Genomic DNA, 19116 nt, shown 5'->3' on the forward strand with positions numbered 1-19116 from the left:
GGTATAGTACCTCACAAATGTCGATCTCGTTGAGAAATCTGCGAAAGTCAAGATTGGCTTTGACTCCAGACATACATTTTTCAAAGTTTATTTTCTGCCTGTCTGTCTGAGTAAATATTTATGCCAACCACCACATTTTTAATTACAAGGATCTCCGCCAGGATAACTTTCTCATCGTGCCCAGTTCCAGTTCTGTGGAGTGCAATCCAAAGAGTAACATAAATGACTGTTCATTCTTGGATCATCCATATATTTAGAAGTCTACATACCTTCTATTACCAGAGAAATTGTACTTCCTAGTGGCTCTATCAGTTATAGTAGTACGGCGCTTTTTATCAAGTATCAGCTTAGATAATCGGTAGTCCTCACTCCTTGGGATATCGGGCATAGTATCGAAGATAACTCAGTGTCTGTAGCCGTGGCTTGACCAAAGCTTAAATCCCTTGTTCCCAAAGCTAAAACTCCCTTGTCGGAACAATTTGTCTAGAAACTAGAAATGTTCACGTGAGTGATTTTTCAAACACTCGCATGAGACAAAAACAATATTCACGCACGCTCACGCACTACTTTTTTATGTCGACTCACATTTACGCACGCTCACGACTTAAAAATTTTACTCACGCACAAAAACAATAAGTGCAGATAAAAAAACGTGTTTTGATATGGAAACAAAATTATTTGAAAGCTGTCAAATTTCGCTCGCAAAACAATTAAACATTTTAGCGGCTTTTCCGAAAGCAGAATTGAATACTAACCCTGAGTCGTGATTTTCTTATGAGTCGTAATATTTCGTGGTTCGTGATTTTCTCTTAAGTCGTGATTAGCGTTGTGGGTCGTGATTCATGCTCACACACGAAGAATTTTAATTTAATCACGCTCATGCACGATCACGTGATTCGATTTAAATCTCACTCACGAATCCCGTGACTCACATGTAATTCACGCGTGATACGACTACTCACAACCCACGTGCATACCTCTACTGGACACAATTCTCAGAGGCATTAAGTATATCAAACAGTGCCATCCTTAATTCGGCAGAATTTCACAAACTAGCCATCCTATCGATCCAACTGAGTATTTGACAGTTGGAGGATTTTTGAAGCGTTATCCGCCAGACCAAAACACCATACAGGATTATAAGTCGGACAACTGCAGGATATAGCCAACTCACAATGCAGCTTTTGCCGAGGGCTCTCTTGCAGGTGTAGAGGGCAAGAGTTGCATTTTTCGTTCATTTCCAAATGATGGATTAGAAACCAATTTCCCCTTCAGTAAAACCCCCAGGTGTTTTGACCTTTCAGTTAATACAATTTTCCTCCCAAGAAGACAGATGCCACTGTACTTTACTTGTACCTCCTGCATTGAAAGAATTTCCATCTTAGACGGATTTACTCCTAGGCCACTTTGGAATGCCAACTTCGCTGTCATACGTAGTGCCTTCAGAAATATATCCTTTGAACACCAACAAACGCCACCACTTACATATCTTTTTTGTCCAAGAGACATTTATATATTGTTCATGGCTAGATTCCATATTAGGAGAGACAACACAACTCCCTGAGGTGTTCCTCTTCAGACCCATCTTTTTAGATGAACAAATCTTAAGCCTGACATAATACATCTTTTAGCAAGTAAGTTACACAGAAAAATTATCACGAAAATCTTTTCAATTAAAAAGTTAATATAAAAAAATTAATTAAAAAAAATTAATTTAATCAATAATTTTTTAAATTAAAAATGATTTTTTTTCAATTACGGTTGTATTTAAGGCAGTTTTCTATTAAAAAATTAATTGATCCAATCGTTTTTTTTATTAAATCTGAACTTTTTCCAATTAATATCGTGATTGAAATTTTTGTCTTTTCAATTAAAAAATTAAATGATTCAATATTTTTTTTAATTGAATGTTATAATATTTTTTATATAAAATGTGATTGAAAATTTTATATTTTTTAAATAAACAATAACGGCCTAGAACACTTATTTTTTTTTCGCTCGATTCCTTCGCCAATTCATTGAAAACAGCTGATTTTATAAAGGGAAAACAGCTGTTTTCATTCTTGGGATTGTGCTAAGCAAAAAGTCCACTAGACCATACGTCTACGTTGCGAATCGAGCCTCCAAAATTTTGATTTCCAAGACATTTATCACTTTTTTGGATATTTTGGCCTATAACTGCCAAACCATTGAGATTTCCGATCCAATACTAAGACAACAATTGCAGCTAAGACAATAGTTAAGAACAGCTATATTCAAATCTGGGCCGATCTGGTTTAAATAAAAAAAAAAAGATGTCGAAGGGCCTTACACAACTTACTGTCCCAAATTTCAGCAAAATGGGACAATAAATGTGGCTTTTATGGGCCTAAGACCTTGAATCGGCAGATCGGACTATGTGAGGGCTATATCAAGATGTAGTCCGATATAGCCCATCATCGAGCTTAACCTGTCTATGGACAAAGCAAGATTCTGTGCAAAGTTTCAGCTCAATATCTCTATTTTTAAAGACTGAAGCGTGATTTCAACAGACAGACGAACGGACATGTTTAGATCGTCTCAGAGTTTTTACAACGATCAAGAATACTTTATAGTGTCGGAAATGGATATTCCGATGTGTTGCAAATGGAATGACAAAATGAATATGGGGTGGTGGGTATAAAAACATGGCAAAGGTCGGAGAAATTAAAATTTGGAGGCTCGATTTTAACCTTAGAAGTATGGTCTAGTGGACTTTTTTGCTCAGTACAATCCCAAGAATCAGAAACGCGTTGAACCCCTTAAGACGTTCAAATCACCCCACCCTAATAAAAATTTTTTGATCATTGTTATCAAGTCGATCTAGGTATGTCCGTCCAGTCCTATGTCCGTCCGTCTGTGGAAATCACAAAAGTTCGTGAACGCGTACAGCTAGCCGTTCAAAATTTTGTGCAGCGACTTCTTTTTGATGTAGGTGGCTGGATATTGCAACTGGGCCATATCGTTTCAGATTTGGTTATAGTTCCGATATAAAGTGGTCCTTCGATTTGAATTCAAAATCTCCGCTTTATTATCCAATGTGGCTGGAATTTTGAGCGCAATGTTTTGTTACGACTTTCAGGAGTGATCAAGGACTAAAAAATAAACCTCTAATTCTTGTTCCAGAAGCTTAACATATATATGTAGCATCGAAATCGAAAAAAAAAATCTTCTCTTTTCAATTTATGACTCTAACAAGTCCAACATAAATTAAGCAGCAGTAATTTTCAGCAAGCAACAAACTTTTCAGCAGTAAGTCTGCTGTTCTAAAATTGCAGAGCTACTGATGTACTAGCAAAATTAACTACTAAAAATCAACAGACAATGTTTGCTATTTTCAGTAGAGTTTTTTCTATGAGTGTATGTGAAATGAACCTTCAACAAGGTTCATTTGAATAAATTTTTGACAGAACCCATGGTGTTGGGTTCCCAAGATTCGACCCGGCCGAACTCCATTCCTTATTGGTTCTCTTTATTATTATATGAAGGGTTGGATTTATTGGCCTTGACATAATTTGATATTTCGCAAACATTTCCTTATTTTCATTTCAAAAAATAAATTACATAAAAAATGTTGATAAGGTTTTTCAAAGCCCTGTGATGTTGAAACAGTTTTTGTTGTCGCTTAAACAGACATATAATTAAAAAATAAATTTAAATTTAAAAGCCGTTAAAATTCTGAAAAACGATATGATAGTAACAGCACATATGACAGCCCTGTTTTCCCATTGTTTAAATCTATTAGCCCTACAGTATTAAAAATTCCTCGCCATTGGAGACAAAAGTTTTTTTAATTTTGGTTTTTGCCGACTTTTTTTTTCTACCTTCTTTTATTGCTTTTGTTGGGCGTTTTTTAATTTAATTTGCCATCGACTTGGTAATTAATGGAAGTTTCTTCATTTATATGGCCGGTGTTAATTTATGCTATTCTTCCATATTTTTTCTACCCCCATTGATTTTGGTTGATCTTCTGGCATAGATAACGGCTTTGAAGTTTTTGCTAAACTTAAGATTTAATAAAACTTGTATAGGTGTGTGAATATTTTTAGTCAATTGTAAATCTAGGGATTTAAGCACTTTTAAGATCCGGTTTGGAGACATGATTTGAAAGTCAATTTTTGGCTCCACATTTTTTTTTTTGATGCATGACATTGACATATATCAAATAAGCTAAGCGGAAGTTGTTGAGTACGCTCACACTTAATGTTTTGCTCTTTTGAAGGTGAAGAACTTTTTTTAAGGAATATACATAACAATAGAATCTTTAAATGGAGAAGAATTCAAAGAAAATCGTGAAATAAATGTTTCATTCGACAATGGGCAGTAATGTTTTAGCAAAGATATTTTCGTTATATAGCGAAGGTCTTATCAGTATGTAAAAGGTCAATTTGCAGCCCAGACTGAAAATGGTAAACCTGACAAATTTTGCCTCCTCAAAGTTCAATAGTCTTTGCGCTAAGGAAGTTTGGTTTTTGCAAAGTTTTCTGTGTTTCGGCTCTTATGATGATGACATCAAAGACTTGTGACATGAACTTTCAGAAAATATGCATGAATGGCGGAATTCTATTCATATTAGCAGAATTCAATATTGGCAGGTGTGGCGGTATTTGATGAGTAGTCTGATTTTTAGCAAAACTGGACGGCAAACAGGTTGCTAAGGGTTTTGATAAGCTGAACTCAAGCCAGAACAAAAATCAAGAATCCCGAAAAAGCTTGTTAGCCTTAAGTTGTTGAGTAAGCACTTTCTTATTGTCGCCAGGAAGGTCAAATCAAAAGACTTAAGACACGAACTTTTTCTTCTTCTTAGAGAAAATTTCATTGAAACTTTGATGCTTTGCAAAAAAGATGTAACAGCGCATGGTAATGACGTGGTAATTGCGGTTAAGGGAAAGTTTCCAAGATAATTCGGGAAAGATATACTTCGGGAAACTCTACGTGCAACAGCGAAGTTGGCTGCCGAAAGTGGTCTAGGTGTAAATCCGTGCAAGACAGAAGTAGTTCTTTTTAGCAGGAGGTACAAGTTGCCTACAGTGGCACCTGTCTCCCTGCGGGGAGAGAATGTTCCATTTACAGCAAGCGCAAAATACCTGGGTGTTTTGCTGAACAGGACATTGAACTTTAATTCCAATATTTTTGAAAGGGCAAGAAATGCATCTCTTGCCATATACACCTGCAGGAGAGCCCAAGGTGGGGGGCTTAGACTGCGCGTCATTTATTGGGTATATACTACAGTCGTCAGGCCTGTAATACTATATGGTGTTGTGGTCTGGTGGAATACGCTTCAAAAGTTCACCTACTGTTCAATAGTCAACTGGATCCAAAGGATGGCTTCTTTGCATCACAGCCGCACTGAGGGCGATACCAGATGGCTAGACAAATTCCTGCGACCACTGCCGTGAGGTTATAGGAGCTTTGTCTTTGGTCATGTGGCGTCTGCGGACACAACGTCTGTATGCTTGATACAATGTCCGATGTTCCAGGCAGTGTGGATTACACCCTACCTGAGCCGCTTTTTGATAAAAAGTACTGTACCACTATTCCTGAGAGAAACGATTGGAACGACGATATACCTGGTAATAGAAATTACATAGACTTCTATACGGATGGTTCCAAACTTGACGAACAGGTTGCCTTTGGGGTGTACTCTCAAGAGCTAGAACTGGTCATATCGAAAACGATTCCCGACCACTGCAGTATATCAAGCGGAGATCCTTGCAATTTATGATGTGGTGGAATGGCTAAGATATAATGTCATTACGACGATTGGCATAAATATCTTCTCAGACAGTCCCTCGACAGTCGCAGATTTCTTAACGAGATGGTTGAACAGTTCAAAATTCAACTGTTCTGGGTGTCGTGCTACAGAGATATCCCAGGGCATTGTAAAGAGGATGAGCTTGCGAGGCTAAGAACTACCCTACACATTCCAGGGACATTGGAATCTGTGGGTATGTCTCTAGCGATATGAAAGCTAAGTTTTCAGCACCAGGCCCGAAGGACAACGAATGATAGATGGTCACAAAGAGGGGGCTGTGAGCATTCCAAACTATGTGGCCTAATCTAGATTTGAAAAGGTCTACCGCTTTGCTGTCACTGGCAAGAACAGATGTCTCAGTCAATGTGTCTGTCATGACAGGTTACTGTCTAATCGGAAAACATGCTGACAGACTGAAGGTTGCCAGTAACGACTTTTGCAGAAGCTGTGAGGACACCGAAGAAAAAGAGACTATTGAACACCTTCTGTGTGTGTGTTCCGCACTGGTGGTCAGAAGAAGTTCCACTTTAGGTTTTCATTTCTTTGAGAACCGGTTTGATTTAGCGGATGTGAACATTAGCAAGTTGTTGGGCTTTGTAAAGCGATCTCGATGGTTCAACGGCAGGAACTAGAAGGCATCTTCCTTCTTCTGTTCCTGTGGTATCACAATGGACGAAAACGTCTAAGTGAGTCTGATGGCTGCCACTTAAACATAACCTAACCTAATCTTAATGCATTGCAATTTTGTCTATAGAGAAAATTTTGTCTTCAGAGAAAATTTCATGGGTATTTTGTCTTCAGAGAAAATTTCATGGAAATTTAGTCTTTAGAGAAAATTTCATGTAAATTTTGTCTTTAGAGAAAATTTCATGGAAATTTTGTCTTTAGAGAAAATTTCATGGAAATTTTGTCTTTAGAGAAAATTTCATGGAAATTTTGTCTTCTGAGAAAATTTCATGGAAATTTTTTCTTAAGAGAATATTTCATGGAAATTTTGTCTTTAGAGAAAATTTCATGGAAATTTTGTCTTTAGAGAAAATTTAATGGAAATTTTGTCTTTAAACAAAATTTCATGGAAATTTTGTCTTTAAAGAAAATTTCATGGACATTTTGTCTTTAGAGAAAATTTCATGGAAATTTTGTCTTTAGAGAAAATTTCATGGAAATTTTGTTTTAGAGAAAATTTCATGGAAATTTTGTTTTAGAGAAAATTTCATGGAAATTTTGTCTTTAGAGAAAATTTCATGGAAATTTTGTCTTCTGAGAAAATTTCATGGAAATTTTGTCTTAGAGAAAATTTAATGGAAATTTTGTCTTAGAGAAAATTTCATAGAAATTTAGTCTTTAGAGAAAATTTCATGGAAATTTTGTCTTTGGAGAAAATTTCATGTACATTTTGTCTGTAGAGAAAATTTCATGGAAATTTTGTCTTTAGAGAAAATTTCATGGAAATTTTGTCTTTAGAGGAAATTTCATGGAAATTTTGTCTTTAGAGAAAATTTCATGGAAATTTTGTCTTTAGAAAAAATTTCATTGAAATTTTGTCTTTAGAGAAAATTTCATGGAAATTTTGTCTTTAGAGAAAATTTCATGGAAATTTTGTCTTCTGAGAAAATTTCATTCGAATTTTTTGCTATCTTTTTCGAGATAATCGATTATGCAAATCTGCCCATGACCATTCCATTAAAGAACTGGGGCAAACTTCTCACATATCAATGAGTGCTGTCTGATTCAAGTTTAAACTCAATGATAAGGGGCCCCCTTTTATGGCCGAGTCCAAACGGCGTGGCGCAGTGCGACACCTATTTGGGGAGAAATTTTTACATGACATAGTAGCTGACAAATGTCGGCAGCATTATTTTTTTCTGATGTTCTCGCCAGGATTTGAATCCAAGCATTCAGCGACATAGGATGCCATGCTAACCTCTGATGACCTCTAAAATTGATTATAATAATTCGAGCATACATTCGTTTCCATAAATTAACTAAGTTTTAATTCTAATCCTGTTGGATGGCCTCAATGGCACGTGCCTGCCTTTTACCAGCACAAACTTAGCGGAAATGACCTTTTATATTTTTCAAAAAATTTATTAAAAAAAAACAATCGGCGGAAGCTTTTAGCAGCATGTAGATAAAACATTAATTCTAAAACCTTTCTACGAGTGTGATTAGATCATAGTCTTTGATTAAATCATTAAAGGAATAACGAAAGACTTAAGCAACAAACTTGATAATAGGAAATGCAAAATTTCATAAAGCAAAATATTTTATCAACGCTATTTAAAATGCATTACCAGTTTGTTCTTAGTAATTAATGAAAGATCGATTTATCAAAGATGTGCCGATAGTATAGGTGCATGAGAATGTTAGTTATATGCATGCGATGAGCAAACGAAAGGTGCTATTAAGTCGGAATTTATGAAAGTCAAATACACAAGATGTCAAATGCTTAAGAAGATAATTCGAAATCTCGTCGCATCAAAAAAGGGAGCGTTTACCCTAATTTTCATTGCGATATCAAACAGCAATATTTCAAATAGGCAGTGAATCATCTAAAAATATGGCTATTGAAGTGAAAATAAGCCCTAAGTGCATCCATCCACACAACCTTAATCTAAACGGGATGTTCTTTTTATACATTTTGGATTAAAAGTGTCAAATCCAAAATAAAGGTCAAAATATCTTTGTTGGTTTATTTTTTAAATTGTTTCCTATAGGTGAAGAAAAGGCTTAGGTGTTCGGGATTTTGGACCATCCCTATTATCTTAAGGTGTAGATCGATTTCATTGAACTTTTTCATCCACCTTTAGTAATAGATAAAAACATGAACATGAGTTCAAGGGCTGGCCAAACTATCAAACCACCCAATTTGGCTAGGCGGTTCAAGTTTTTAGCTCAATAATAAAGGGCATACCTGTTTATAGCCAGGAAGAATGGAAGGGACACCACTTTGTGAAGAAATTGTACTTGGAAAATCCCAAGTAGGGATGATGGTATTGGATCAGTGGGAGAATAGTCCAAAACGAGCGCCCTTTGGCAGGGTTTTAAAGTTGGTCACCTCGGCCACCTCGGTTGGTCCGCCACCCCAACAGGACACTTTCACTGCTTTGGGCAATATGGGTATCAAATAAAGGGTATTTGAAAAGTAGTGTACAAATCTGACATAAAAATTTATTCCTTGGTATCTGAGGTGCCGCCCCACCTCCCAAAACCCCCCAGCAGACCATATTAACCAATTGGGGCAATATGAATATCAAATGAAAGCTATTTAAAAGTAGAGTAAGAATCTGACATAAAAATTTATTCCTTGGTTTCTGAGGAGCCTCCCCACCCAAAAACCCCTTAACAGGACATATTTACCGATTGGGACAATATGGGTATCAAATGAAAGGTATTTGGAAGCTGAGAACAAATCTGTTATAAGAATTTGGTCCAAGGTGTCTACGGGGCCTCTCCAAACTTAAAAATACCCAAAGCGGACATGAATGTCCAACATCATAAAATGGGTATCAAATAAAAGATCTTTGGAAGTTGACTACGAATCTGGTTTACACATTTGGGACAGAGTCTGGGATCGGCCCACCCACTAAATACCCTTCGGTAGGATCGGTGTAGTTCGATAGGGATAATATGGGAATTAAAAGAAACGTCTATGACAGATGAGTTTTAATCTAATGTTGAAATAAGGATCCAAATATCTGGGTCACGTCCTGTCGTTCAGCAGGACATATACAGGGTGGCTGATGAATATTGCTACAATGATGAATATTGCTACATTTTTTTTTCGGTGTATGGAATACATTTTTCTTTTATTCATGTTAAATTAAATTATTAAATTAATTATTAAATTATTATTAATTAAATTAATTAATTAATTAATTAAATTAATTATTAAATTATTATTATTAAATAGAAAAAAAGTTATTACATTTTTTTTTGGTAGCGGCTTTCATCAGCCACCCTGTAGATTGCGACAATAAAAGACTCAATAAATGGTATTTTAGGTATAAAATACCAGATATAATTGGATCCCACCATATCAACTTTTTTTTACTAGGGTAATGATAAAAACAAGTAAAAGGGTTCTACAAATAGAATTTGTGATGTTTTTTGACCGGTATTTCTTTATCGGCAAACAAAGGATTATGGATAGGAATTACTGTGCTATTGGAGCTATATATAGAGTTATGGACCTATTCGGGCCATACATGATTGGGATGTTGAAGATCACAGTAGAAGTCATTGTGGAAAATTTCAGATCTGCCTTATAGGGGCTACAGAATTAAAAACGTGAGATGGATTTATTGGGTTGCCCAAAAAGTAATTGCGGATTTTTTAAAAAAAGTAAATGCATTTTTAATAAAACTTAGAATGAACTTTAATCAAATATACTTTTTTTACACTTTTTTTCTAAAGCAAGCTAAAAGTAACAGCTGATAACTGACAGAACAAAGAATGCAATTACAGAGTCACAAGCTGTGAAAAAAATTGTCAACGCCGACTATATGAAAAATCCGCAATTACTTTTTGGGCAACCCAATATATGGGAGCTTATTAGGTTATGGACCGATTCAGATCATATTTGCCAGGTCATAGGTGAAGTCGTGGTATAATATTTCAACCGAATTAGACTAGAACTGCGCCCTCTAGAAGACAAATGGGGAATTCGGTTTATATGGGAGCTATGTTAAGTTGTAGACCGATTCAGGCCACACTTGGCAAGTATGTTGGAGGTCATCGAAAAAGTCATTGTGCGAAATTTCATCAAAATCGTATAAGCTCTCTAGAGGCTCAAAAGCATAATCGGTAGATTGGATTTTAATGGGAGCTATATAAGGTTTTTGATCAATTCGAACTATACTTGGTACATCTGTTGAATGTCATAGAAAACGTCATTGTACATTATTTCAGCTAAATGGGATAAAAATGCTCCCTCTAGAGGCAAATTGGGAGATCGATTTATATGGTAGCTTTATCAAATCACGGACCAATTTGGCTTATTTACAATCCCAACTGGCCTATACTTATAAGAAGTATTTGTGCAAAATTTAAGGCACCCAGCTTTACTCCTGCGAAAGTCAGCGCGCTTTCGAAAGATAGATAGACGGACGCACATGGCTATATAGACTTAGAATGTGAATTTGTTCGGTCTCAAGTCATCATTTCGATGAGTTACAAACGGAATGACGATGTTTGTTTACCATCCTATGGTGGAGGGTATAATATCATACTTCCCTATGAATGACATTTCTTACGCTTAACTTTTCTGCTATTATAAATTCTAGCTAATTAAGCTACGTCATGAAATTTTTTATGAACGGAAGTTTGCCTTAAGTAAAATTTTATAGTATAACAATAGGTTTTTTGTGTAATTAAAAACTTCCACCTAAAACACGTACCCACATAAATGCTATTAACAAATTAACATTCATTATACTATAACATAAGGTCACCAAAGTCATCATATGAACATTATTTCAAATAACACTCGTATAAAACGTAATCACTGCTAATGATGAACAAGCTAATATACATTCCCATAGCACACATACAGATTTCTCCAAATATTCGCATGGAATTGTTATTTAAAATCTCATCTCAATTTGTAAAGTAATTTTCCGGTACTAAAGTATGTGCTCGGCGGAACTATAAAAATTTCTAATGATTTCATTAAAATTAATATTAATTTTCTCTCTCTCTCTCTCTTTCGCTCTCTTTTACAGTTTCTCCCCAAACGTTTTGTAGATAAATTTTTTCAAATTGGCTCCCCCTACAAATATTAATTATAATATGGCTGTCATGACAGATCATGACAGGACTCATAAGCTGGATATAAAAACACCGCCCAGCAACATGACCAAAGATGGCAATGATGCCGGCACCATAGCTGAATTTTTTGCTCACAAAAATATCTTCGTAACTGGTGGCACTGGATTTTTGGGCACTGTACTAATTGAGGCCCTATTGGATTCTACCCCTGATATTGGTACCATTTATCTGTTAGTGAGAGGCAAAAAGAATTGGGATCCCAATCAACGTATCAAGAGATTATTGCAGAAACCGGTAAGCATTTTTTTTTCAATTGTTTTTTCGTTCTCAACCAACAAACTAAAAGTAAATAATGGTAAATGCCTCAATATTTGGTTTAGCCTTTGTGAAGCGTAAGCAAATACTTTAAAAATTAAAATTCAGCAAAAATAATCAATTACCGCTTAATAATAGACGTCAATCTTTTTATTGGAGAAATAATCAATAATAAAGGAATTTCAACTCAAATAAAGCCTAACCCAAAGTCCATAGCAAAACTGTTTTATGTGAAATACGTAAGCAAATTGAGCAGTGTTGCCAAATGTATAAAAACAAATCATTGTGAGGAAAAAACGCTATGAGAACAACAAGAGAACAAGGGAAGAAAAATATTCAAAAACAGAGATGTTTTGGAAGAAATTTAGCTTGAGCTAAGTAGGAGATATACAAAATTGGTTTCCTTTAGCTTATAGTGAATGAATGAATATAGTTAAATAAAGTTTTATACCCACCACCATACACAGAAAAAATAAAATTCAGTTTCAATTACGAAATTGCAAAAATTGCAAATTTTGCCCATGAACATTCCACTAAGGAACAGGGGCAAACTTCTCACATATCAATGAGTGCAGTCCGATTCAAGTTTAAGCTCAATGATAAGGGACCTCCTTTTTATAGCCAAGTCCGAACGGTCTGCCGCAGTTCGACACCTCTTTGGAGAGAAGTTTAACATGGCATAGTACCTCACAAATGTTGCCAGCATTAGGAGGGGAAAACCACCGCTGAAAATTTGATGGTCTCGCCAGGATTCGAACCCAGGCGTTCAGCGTCATAGGCGGACATGCTAACCTCTGCGCTACGGTGGCCCCCAATCACCAAATTATTTGATGCAATTAATTCTAAAGTATATATGTTCTTGATTCACGATTGTGCTAAGTATAGTTTAAATCGGTCTATAACCTGATATAGCTGCCATATAAACCGATCTTGGATCTTGACTTCTTAAAACTCTAAAGGACGCAATTCTTATCCGATTTTGCTGTAATTTTGTACAATGGCCTCTCCTATGACCTTCAACATACGTGTCCAATATGGTCTGAATCTATCTATAGCTTGATACAGAGACCTTACAAGGCGGGGAAATCGGTTTATATGGGAGCTATATCCGGTTATAGACCTATTTGGACCGTACTTGGCACAGTTGTATTGAAATCATAACAGAACACTACATGCAAAATTTCAGCTCAATCGGCCAAAAATTGCGGCCTCCAGGGACTCAAGAAGTCAAATCGGGAGATCGGTTTATAGGGAGCTATATCGAAATCTGAACTGATACCCACCGACCTACATCGATATTAAGTATCTGTGCACAATTTCAAGCGGCTAACTTTACGCGTTCGACCGCCATCGTGATTTCGAAAGAGGGACGGACGGAAGGACATTGCTAGATCGAATCAGAATGTTTAGACCATCAGGAATATATAAATGAAATTTATATTTTGAAATTTTTGGGAATTTTCAATTGTTCCAATTGAAAAATTGATTGAAAGTTTTGAAAATGTCTATAATATGCATGCGATGTGCAGATGTTTTCCTCGTGGAAAGTGAACTTGAGTTACGTTGTTTGGGCAAAGGTCCGTGGGCACCCCCATGAACAAAAACTTCCCAACGGGAGTTTTCCCAAAAATGTAGGATGTCGGGTAGGGGTGCCCTATAGATTTGTTGTCGTTGCTGTCGTAAAAGTGGATTGTAGACTGAGGCGGTAGCCCTTGGCTGATGAAGGACTCCATCAGGTTTAAGGTGTAAGTCATATGATATGGAAAGAATTTCATTGCAAATTTGTCCTGGATAGTTTTCGATAACATGCAGATAATAATAACCGATTTATCTTTATTTGTCCTATATATAGTACTAAAATAAAACAGTAATTATAAGATCAATTCGTAAATCAAACATTTTGCGGTTTAATTAAGATACTGATGGAAGCAATTAATTTTTTTATATGAAGAAGTTAAAATTTTCAATCACACCTTCTATTGAAAAATTTATCAAATTCGATTAAAAAATTATTGAATTAATTAATTTTTAATTGAAAATTATAAAATTTTTAATCACGACTGAAATTGAGAAAGAATTAGTATTCAATTAAACAAATGATTGAAAATGACTAAAGAAATTCAATCAAGATGGTGATTGAGAATTACTTCAGATTCAAAAAAATTATTGAATCTATTAATTGTTTAAATGAATATGTCGAAAATTTTAATCACGACTGTAATCGAAAAAATTTGTATTCAATAAAAAATTATTGAATCAATTAATTTTTTAATTAAAAACTTTTTTAATTTTTAATTCAAAATTTTTTTGCAATTTTTTTTCTGTGTAAAATGGTTTTCTAATATAGTTATTCCGTTTGTAACACCTGAAAATATTGATCTGTGACCCCATAAAGTACATATATTGTTGATAGTCTTGACATTCTAAGGCGATCTAGCCATGTCCGTCCGTGGAAATCACGCACGCATAAAGCTAATCGCTTGAAATTTTACACCGATACTTCTGGTCGATGTACGTTGTTGGGGATTGCAAATGGATCATATCGATTCAGATTTGGATATATCTCCCATATATAGTAGTTCTTCGACTTGAATTCTTGATGCCTTAGAAGCTGCAATTATTACAAAATTGAGCATAATTTCACACATAGTGGTCGATTATGCCCAGCTTTCTTTACTTGGTGAAAAATACCAGTTCAATCCTAGCGGAGTTTATGCCAAGCCCATTTTGTGTCCTGGCCAAAAATACCAGTTCAGAAAACGGTCTACACGGATGACAAGTCATCATGGTGGGTGATGACGAATTATCTTACATTTTGAGGTATGAACTATTTTGACTATAGTAGAAAAATGTTCATTTCTTACATTGCTTCGCAAAGCATTCAATTCAAATTTGGAAAAAGTAAAATTGCATTTACTCCGAAATATAGATACCTAAAAACAAGAGTTCCCCTTTTATGGACTTAAAACCTAAAATCCAGAGGTCTGTTATATGATTCGCTCTGGATCATTTTCATCAAAGATATTGAGGGGTCTTAAACCACTCACTGATAATTTTACCGCAATCAGGCAATGAATGTGCCTGAAATGAGCTCAAGACCTTAAATTGGTAGATCGATCGTGTATGGCAGCTGCATGTAACGAAATATGTTTCGATCTAGGACATATGAACAGAGATATCGAGAAGACTAAAACAACTCACAAATCTTCATTTTAGAGCAATTGGAAAAAAATAAGCTCTTTATGGGTTTTATCCAAAGACGTTACGAAATAGCCCACTCAAGAAATGATACTGCCTATGACAATCAATGTCTATGATCTTTTGATAGATTAACAATGAAATTTTTAATCTTTCTATGGAGTCACAAGTAAAGGGAATTTTAGCTTTAGGACGCAATTAAAGATTTACTGCCAATTTAAAGCTTTTCAACGGAAATTTCGATTTTGATGAAGTTACTACTAAGTAAGTTACCCCGTGAACATTCCATTAAAGAATAGGGGATACCCCTGTTTGATGAACTTAAGTTGCTATAAAATTTTTAAATTTTATTTTGAGACATGGTCGATTTCGCTCTTAGTAGCATGGTTTAGGAATTAAGGGCAATTTAAGGTTTTCGAACTAAAATTTAAATTTTGATGGATTTTTTATGAATTATTTTTTTTTTAATTTTGTATAGAGTCACATATTACCACCCTTTTTGCTGTAGAATGCCTAGTTTAGAAATTGAAGCCAATTTCCAGTTTTTGATGAAATGAAATTTAAAATTTGTCTAGGGTTTTTAACCCTCATTTAACAGCCGCGTGTTTGTTGACAAAGTGTTTTTATTTGACTTTTTTAACTTTTGGCTTTTGTTTGAATTTCCGCTCAAATAACCATCATTTGTGGCAACACTGTCATTTAGCTAAACAATACACTCTCACACCAAACTGCCTATTTAAAACCCTAGTCATATATACAGAGTTTTTTCCTACATTTTTTTTTTTGTTTCATTCAAGCTGTAAAATCCCAAAAGATATCAAGACACACATTGATGAAATGGCGTGGTTTGAGGCCTACGTGCGTTATTTCATAATTTCCAGATGACGACAATAATGACAATACAGTTTTAAGACACATCGCACATATAGAAAATAACAAAAACAACAACAAAAAGCACCGTATGCTATGTTAAATAAACAATTAAAAGTTCACACGCATTCTCCTAAACATTTGAGCGAGTTTAGGAGAGGTAGGGAGATATAGGTAGAGAGAGAGAGAGCAAAGACAAAATACTAAGTAGCCTGTTCCACAGCATCTTCATTGCCCTGCTTTGATACCGCTACAGCTTTGTATTACGATGGGTGATTGTGTTTCACTTTATGAGCCTGCACACATATAACACATGTCTATGCGCGTGTGTTTTAAATTTACGAGTATAACAGTTAATCCAATTAATGCGCAAGCATTAACCTTCAAAAAGAATCGAATAGAAAGACTGAAGACACAAACATGAAATGTTTTGAATGTATAAAAGAAAGACTTAAGACACAAACATCAAACAACATAGTCTCGCTCTTTTTTCTCTCTCTCTCATTCATATATTTCAAACTGCACTTCCCACATGAAGTATGTTGTAAACATAACGGTTTTTAATAAATTGTGGGTGTATGGGAGAATGATACGATAAAACTTGAAACCACAACAAATCCCTTAAGGCGTAAACAATAAAAAATCATCAATTTATAGGAAACCTGTATATTGTTTTGATTTTCTATTATTATTTTCTTTATAATTTGTCTAAACGATAGACTGATAGTCTTTTGGATATTAAAACGGATATTTAAATATATTCGCTATAACGAATAGTTTCACTTTTCAGAATATTCAGCTTTTAAGCTGCTCAGATGTATAAAATTTGGCATTTTTATTTGTTTTTAGAATTTATGGGAGCTTGAAAAATACAAAACCAGCATTGGCAAATTATTGACAAAATCTCCAATTCCAAATCAAGAACGGTTCTCAAGGTTGAGTAATATTAAGGAACCTTTAAAATCATATTTTCGCATGCAAAACGCTAAATCAATTATTTATTAATTAACATTAAAAAATCATTCGTTTAGTGCCAAAAACATGTAGATGATTTTTGCATAAAACAGAAAACAAACAAAAATATAAATTAATCATTCTTAGTCTATGGGGTTCCCCTTAAAACTTTCTAAGTAGCAATTTTTGCCATTTGGCATGCAAAGTCAATAACCTTTAACCTCGTGAAGAAAAAAAGATGGTAAATTTCCAAAGCGGCTAGGTCGTGAAGAAAAAAAGATGGTAATTTCCAAAGCGGTTAGGTCTTGAAATTATAAATGATTATCTATAATTATAGTTGAGTTTAGTACTTTGTATTTATCTCCAGAAAAAATGCCTTGCTGAAAACACATAAAAACAAAATAATAGTGTTGCCGTTTTAGGTAATTATTTTCAGAACATTCATTCCAAAGAAGTCTTACTAAGCTACGAATTTACAATGATAATTATTTCATCTTTCTTTTCCGTTGGTGTGCTTCATGGGAAACACGATGTGTAGAATCATTTGTAAGTTTAGGGTTAAGAACTACAGCAAGGACATGTTGAGTCCAAGGGAATTACAAAATTTGGATAAAATTTCTTAAAGAAAGGAAATTTTGATAAAATTTCCTGAAGAAAAGAAATTTTGATAATAATTTTTATAAAAAAATAAAATTTTGATCAAAATTCCCTTAGGAAAATATAGACAAAATATCCCATAGAAAATAATTTAATAAAATTTCCTGTAGACAAGAATTTTTATAAAAATTTCTATAAAAACTAATTTTGAAATTTTCTTTAAAAATAAATTTGCTCAAATGTTCTGTTCAAAAGAAATTCCTACATAACGCAATTTTAACAAAATGTCTTATGAAAAAGTAACTTTCATAAAATCTATTATATAAAAACAAGTAAAAACATGTTAAGTTTGGCCGTGCCGATCACCATGGATATATTAATCACCCTAGCTTATAATATCCCCGCAACCATATCCTTAGTTATATCCTATTTGATGCAGATCCTAGAAATCTTATTTACGTCGGGCAATAAATCCGCTTTTTATGTGATGAAGACCCTAAATTAAAAGATGAATGTATATGGCAGCTATATCTGAATATGGTCCGATCTGGACCATAATCGGTTCGAATGAATGGGGGCAAGTCACAATTTTAAATTTTATGCCCAGGCTTCAACAAGCCGGTTCATGTCTGGTATTGTGTCCCCACCTAAGTGCTGGTGTCTGTTAGGCGCGAAAGCCTAGGCAATGACATGGTGAATGCTCCAACGACTCATCTTCTCCACATGCCCTACACATGATAGCACTTGCCGCACCTACTTTGCATAAGTGAGCTCGTAGTCCTATGTGTCCCGTCCTGATACCGAAAGCTATACTGACATCCTTCCACAATCACCTGACCTCCAACCTCGTCTTTACACGAATACTATACTGACAACCTTCTTATTTCCTTTCAATAATCTTCGCTATTCCACAGTGTTTAAATGCGCCTTTGTCGACCAAGCCCTTAAGCTGGACTGCATCGCCCCGGTCCTCTGGCCCCACGGCCAAATCGTCTACTCTTTCATCCGCTTTTACCCCGTTATGGCCAATCACCCAAACAATGCGGATCGTGCCATACTCAGAGAAGGCTTTTATCTCCTTCTGGCACTCCAAGACTGTGCGTGATCTTACCATCCTGCTTGTTATTGCCTTATGGCCAGTTTACTTTTCATAAAAAAGTTCACACTCGACGTCCTCACGTTAAAAGCACACCACCTCAAGCATTCCGTGATCGCCCAGATCTCCGCCTGAAGGATCCTATTATGGTCAGGCAAACGAAAACAGATCTGTATTCCAGCTTTAATCCATCTGTGTAGCATGATCTTCCTGATGGCAATACCAGAGTTCCGTCAATCCAAGATTGTGATGATGGTAGCAGTGCCTCGCACTTAAGTGTCGTCTGAGATATCCGATCGGGAATCTCTTCCATACTTTCCAGGTTTCCTATCGTCGCTTCGATTATACCACAATGGTGTAACCTGCTCCTACCTTCTATCCATTCTCCCATCACCTTAAGTCTCATAGCTGCAGTATGTGTCATACACTTCATCTGTATGTCTATGGGTCGGATATCTAGAATAGTTTTCATAGGTTTTTTTCTATTCGCCCCGCCTTTACCAAGACAATATATTCTCTGAACCTGTTGTATTATCCTTATATT

General features: G+C 35.3%; 3 protein-coding genes across 5 annotated transcripts in view; 1 reads left to right on the forward strand and 2 right to left on the reverse strand.

Annotated features, from left to right (window-relative positions):
- LOC106084340 (zinc finger protein 277) overlaps nt 1-19116 on the reverse strand; it is a 212485-nt gene that overhangs the window by 177715 nt on the left and 15654 nt on the right. The gene's annotated exons all lie outside the window — the stretch shown is intronic.
- Nucleotides 1-19116, reverse strand: part of LOC106084342 (uncharacterized) — a 207880-nt gene that overhangs the window by 177715 nt on the left and 11049 nt on the right. The window lies entirely within an intron of this gene.
- LOC106084339 (putative fatty acyl-CoA reductase CG8303) overlaps nt 1-19116 on the forward strand; it is a 176231-nt gene that overhangs the window by 150911 nt on the left and 6204 nt on the right. For both annotated transcript variants that reach the window (XM_059369232.1, XM_013247950.2), the window contains one exon: nt 11497-11836. In XM_059369232.1, the coding sequence (XP_059225215.1) occupies nt 11564-11836 (273 nt within the window). In that variant the 5' untranslated portion in view covers nt 11497-11563. The remainder of the gene's footprint in view (nt 1-11496; nt 11837-19116) is intronic.

Source organism: Stomoxys calcitrans, chromosome 5, assembly GCF_963082655.1.
Source record: "Stomoxys calcitrans chromosome 5, idStoCalc2.1, whole genome shotgun sequence".
In the NCBI taxonomy this organism is placed as follows: Eukaryota; Metazoa; Arthropoda; class Insecta; order Diptera; family Muscidae; genus Stomoxys; species Stomoxys calcitrans.